This window comes from Papilio polytes, unplaced genomic scaffold, assembly GCF_000836215.1.
Source record: "Papilio polytes unplaced genomic scaffold, Ppol_1.0 DF823399.1, whole genome shotgun sequence".
Classification (NCBI taxonomy): domain Eukaryota; kingdom Metazoa; phylum Arthropoda; class Insecta; order Lepidoptera; family Papilionidae; genus Papilio; species Papilio polytes.
Genome location: NW_013525805.1, coordinates 421,643 through 426,902, shown reverse-complemented (window position 1 = coordinate 426,902; position 5,260 = coordinate 421,643). Strand labels below are relative to the sequence as shown.

General features: G+C 37.8%; 1 protein-coding gene across 1 annotated transcript in view; it reads left to right on the top strand.

Annotated features, from left to right (window-relative positions):
• LOC106104710 (DENN domain-containing protein 4C) overlaps positions 1-5,260 on the top strand; it is a 23,814-nt gene that overhangs the window by 11,850 nt on the left and 6,704 nt on the right. The window contains exons 17-26 of the mRNA XM_013284838.1: positions 8-54; positions 587-773; positions 1,544-1,710; positions 2,078-2,193; positions 2,296-2,391; positions 2,740-2,847; positions 4,159-4,268; positions 4,590-4,704; positions 4,918-5,029; positions 5,182-5,257. Coding sequence (XP_013140292.1) covers positions 8-54; positions 587-773; positions 1,544-1,710; positions 2,078-2,193; positions 2,296-2,391; positions 2,740-2,847; positions 4,159-4,268; positions 4,590-4,704; positions 4,918-5,029; positions 5,182-5,257 — 1,134 coding nt within the window. The remainder of the gene's footprint in view (positions 1-7; positions 55-586; positions 774-1,543; positions 1,711-2,077; positions 2,194-2,295; positions 2,392-2,739; positions 2,848-4,158; positions 4,269-4,589; positions 4,705-4,917; positions 5,030-5,181; positions 5,258-5,260) is intronic.

Sequence of the window (5,260 nt, the reverse complement as noted above, 5' to 3'; positions counted from 1 at the left end):
TGATGCCTCGCCCATGGCCAAGCGCACCAAGCAGGAGATCACCGCCGCACAGAGGTACAACACACTCCTACTACTTACTAGTTTTTACCCGCGATTTTGTTGATTTTTTTCGCGCTTGACCACGATTCCACCTATAGTATACCAGTTTTTGCTGTAATGTTAGTATACATGAAAAAACAAAATTAATGTCTTCCATAGGAACTGTAACTATACACTGGGTAAAAAAATAGCATATGTGTTCCTCCAGACTACGCTCTACATCTATGCCAAATTTCATTGAAATCCGTTAAGCAGTATAGACTAGAAAAATCCATCCATCCATCCATACCTTTGCATGTATAATTAAGATTTAAAATAGTCCCATAGTGTTGATATTGAACTACATTCACATATGAGATTCTTTTAGTGTCCAACAACTCTTGTCTGATTTAATAAATTTCGCATTTAAAAAATGAAAAAAAAAAGTATTATTTTTTTAAAGTGCCTTACCACAATCTGTGATTGGCACATGGAGTACAGTAAAACATTTTTAAAATGCGTAAAGCAGTTAATTCTTTAATATGTATGTAATTGTAATGTATTGCAGACTAGCGAGGAAGGCGAGCCTGTCGCCGGAGTCGTGGGCGAAGTGCCTGCTGGGCGCGTGCTACTCGCTGTACTTCCTGGCGCTGCCGTGCCGGCTGGCGCTGCAGCGCGGCCGCGAGCACGCCGCACTGCGCGCCGCCTTCGAGCTGCTCGAGCGCGCCACCAAGCTGCGCGTGCCCTGCGATGAGGTACCGGACCTTCATATCGCGCTATATCAAAGTCAATTAACAAATATGTAGACTAGACATTGTGAACATTTTTTCACCGGTATGTTCTTTGACATTTTTAATTATATATAGATAGCGTTAGTGAGGATCATATGTAATTTTCCAAGTGAAGTGAACTATGCTTCCTCTATACCTTTTTGAGTCTCTTAGATCTATTCTATATATGCACTAGTAAAAAACTCTACACTTCGGACACGCTGTAGGCTATATATTTTCACTCCAATAAACTTAGGGATTAAATCATTTGGTAAAACCTTTATGAGGGAAAGGGACCAAAACTTCAAGACAATAGTAGCAAAGAAGGTTGCCATGGTTACTCATAAACAATTGTCAGCTAACGTCAAGGACCTTCGTTTCCATTTAAGCATTTGTATTTTGACATTTGCAATTAAAACTTATGAAGTGCAAGACGCGTGGAAATAGATATTTTCTAATAGACAGGATTTTTATTCTCACACCAGATGTCGCCCACAACTTCTTACTCATCATTTAATATTTGTCGGTTGTTAAGGTAGTCGTCTAAGAATTTCCAAAGTATGCTGACACTTATTCCTATTTTATGTCAACCGAGTTTGAAGTTGACGTGCAATGGAAATCAACCATTTTATATTTACTATTTAACTATAGACATTGACATAACTTTTCTTTAGCAGAACTAACTTTGCCAGCAGAATTTAATTTTACGTAATACTTTAAAAAGGTAAGTGATAGTATATTTGATTGGTATGCAGGTGTGCTACCGTGTGATGATGCAGCTGTGCGGCGTGCACTCGCTGCCGGTGCTGGCGGTGCAGCTGCTGTTCCTCATGAAGCGCGCCGGGCTGCAGCCCAACGCACTCACATACGGATACTACAACCGATGTGTGCTTGAGGCCGCCTGGCCTAAGGATATGCCTAGGTAATATAAACAGATACACTCACAGTAGAGTTAGTCTGCTTAAGAAATTCTAGGTAGGACATGGAAAATATCAAGTTAAAGGTTTTCCTGGTGTTGATAATTTTTTCAAAATTTTAAAAGTATTTTTTTTATTTGAATTTATTGTCAGCTCCTATGTAAGGCGCAGAGTTTACTCAAGTTATGGATAACTAAGCCATAGTTAACCATGCTAGCATAATTATGGTTGATTTCACTTTACTACACACGTATATTTGAATATTTTCGTAGATATATGCAGGTTGCATTGCTATGTTTTCCTTCATCGTAAAAACGTCGGATAAATTCATGGTTTGAATTGTTGAATTCGAAATACATGAAATGATTTCAGCGGATCGCAACTGCTTTGGAACAAGTTGCGTATCGCAGTGGTGGGCGCCGCGTTGTTCCGCAAGGCGGGTGCGCTGAGAGCCAGCCGCGCTGCCGGACATGTGCAGAACAATCCAGGTAGTAAACACGTATATCTACTGTGTTTATTACCTAGCGTATTTTTCTGGCTTTTTCGGTCATTTATTTTAAAATGTATTAATAAATGTATGTTGTTTACAGGCAGCAGTAATACTTTACCGCGCGTGCGCGCGTCCGGCGAGCTGGAGGTGCCGCCGCTACACGAGCACGCACGAAGTCGTTCCAGTATTGACTCGGGTAAGTTACTACTTGAAACAATGTAATGTTTTATTCACATCAAATAAACCTCTCTTTCTTACTCTCCCTGGCCTGCCTCCCTTATGGTAGGTCGGCTTTCTTTATCAATCTCCTTCACTTCACTCGATCTGAGACATCCTGATCCGAAACTTCGCATGGATGGACATATCCTTTAGCACCACACTTTTCTTATTTTGCCTCTGCCCCTAACTCTTCAAACGGAAAGAGAAACTGCATTGTCAAATTTTTTATTTACAACAAGCTTAAAGTAACACAGATATAATGTATTATTAAGTTGTCTTTTCTTTCAGCAGAAAAGGAGAAATAGATAAAGTGTGTTGTTTCCAGCGAGCGGTGCGCTGGAGGCGCTGTGGCGGCGCGCCAACATCGTGCGAGCGGCGCCGCGCAGACCGCGCGCGCACGGCCTCTCCGCCGCCGCCGGCATACTTATATCAGGTTATCATACAAATATTTTAAATGCGAAAGTTTAGATGGATGAATGGATGTTTGTTTGAGTTTGTAGCCTAAACGCATGAACGGTTTTTGATGAAAATTGGTATAGATGTCTGGAAGAACACATAGACTACTCACTATTGTTTTTATAAATTCCACAAGGACGGAGTCGCGAGCGAAAGCTAGTATAATCATATTTACTCATCTTCATTTAAAATGTACACATTGCTATTGTGCATTATGACTGTAGTTACTCTTACTGTCGTTTCACATATTCTCTGTAAAATACAGAAAAGAATGGTGTTTGCCGTCAGGCCGATTAGCTCTTTGGCCTTTTTTTCCATTGAGTCGATTGATTATATTAATTAGTTCGGCCCAATAGAAAAAATCATATTAAAGCAACGAGAAACACGCGTCTAAACCAACAAATATAATGAAAATAGATCTTTCTTCATAAAAAAATTCACATGTTTTAATGGGGATGTTTCCTAATGTTACAAATCCAAATAAAGTTATGTTTAATATTTTAAAGACAGCATTTTATAACCTATAATAACATTTAGAGACCTTGAATGTTTGTCTCAAATTAAATATAAATTAAAAACGCTGCAATATTTTTAACCCTCCATTACTCGATCTCAAACACCAATGACGTCACTTTCTTGCATATAACATGGCAGTGTGACCAACGTCAGTGCATTTTGTAGTTATATTTTTTTCTAAATGATTGTAATAATTGAGTTTGCGTGTTTTATATTATGAGGACTCCATTATTGAGTGTTTTTATAATTACGAAATAAGTTATGATCAAAACATTTTATGAATATTACAAAAGAAAAATATATCAAAATTCATAAGAGTAGCTTATAGTACAATTTAATTTATACCTGGTCACACTGGTGTAGGACGCAGTCACTGTTTACACACAAACATAATCTTCCACGAGAAGCAACAAGTGTAATTAATACGTTAAAAGTATCACCTTCTGTTCATTTTGGTTTTTTCATTTTTATCTCCATTACTAAAAACAACTTTAGACAACAAAGATTTACGAGTATTATCAATCAATGGTTCTTTCAAATTGACAGTGACAGGCCGTGACGCGAGGTTCGTATGCAAAGAAGTGACGTCATGGGACGTTTTGGGGGGAAATGAAAGAGTTGTTTTTATTTACGTGTTTTTTTATTGAAATAATGAGTATTATATTTTATACTATTTTTTTTCGTGTTCATACATGGTTTATCTACAAAATAAAGGCTATTCCAAAAATTAGGAAACATCCCCATTTAACAGTAAATAATTTTTATTGTTTAGGCTTGCCGTCTAATCAAGATTTGAGTGAAGTTGCGAGGCCAAGGAGTAACTCACTGGGCAGCGAGGAAACGACCCCACCGACACCGCTTTCCATTAAAGAGAAACGACAGGTATGTTAAGTTCAAAAACATAATAAGTTTGTACTTTATTTCTGTCTAAAAGTTTGTAAGTTTTCACAGACTTTGTGACTTCTATTAGTATGAAATTTAATTGACCCTAATAATTATATTCTGTTTGAATAAAACAAATGCATTAATTGTAATTTATTATTTTTTTCTTTAACACTTAATGCACAAACATAACAAAAGGTAAACTAAATCTAAGCTTATCAACTATAGAAAATTTGTGCAAAGGCGGCCTTGCCGGTAACAGCTATATAACTAATTCTAAGTTATATATCAAAATATTTACAAATACAAATTTGTTTTCAGACGATTCACGTGAGCCCCGACAGCCCATCGGACCTGCGCATACTTACCCGCTCGGAGAGTTTCGCGGGAGACGCGCAAATCGTACAGAACTTACAGAGGTTATCCTTCTCTAGTGGTAAGAATCGGCTTCCATTGTCAAAAATCATACAAAAGTACGTTTTATTCCGCATATTCTCGTCTATCTTTCCTCTAGTGGTATATAAAAGTTGGCTTCTACTGAAGATGTATTTATACAGAAATATGTTGTCGTAGTTCAGAGTTTTGTTTATAAAATAGATATTATAGTATATTTTTCAAGTGTGTGACAGGACAATATTGATTTTCACAGGTACTTCAAATCCAAAGTCACGATGTTCGAGAACGTTGAGCTTCCCTGAGGAAACAGATAAAGAACTGAATGCGATGTCCAATAAAGAAGAAGCCAAAACATCTCCACTTAAGTAAGTACAAAACAAAGATAGTTAATTACTATACAGACATATCGAAATGATATGTGTTATTAGCATATTATTTTACAATCCAATAATTTTTATAAAATGAATTATACTAAAAATAAACAACCTATGACTATCTGATGATCATGTACTGACAGAGTGTCTCCCCGCACGCCGGTGCTGGCGGACGACCCGCTGGGTGCGCTGGGTGCGCTGGGCGCGGTGGGCGGGGCGGCA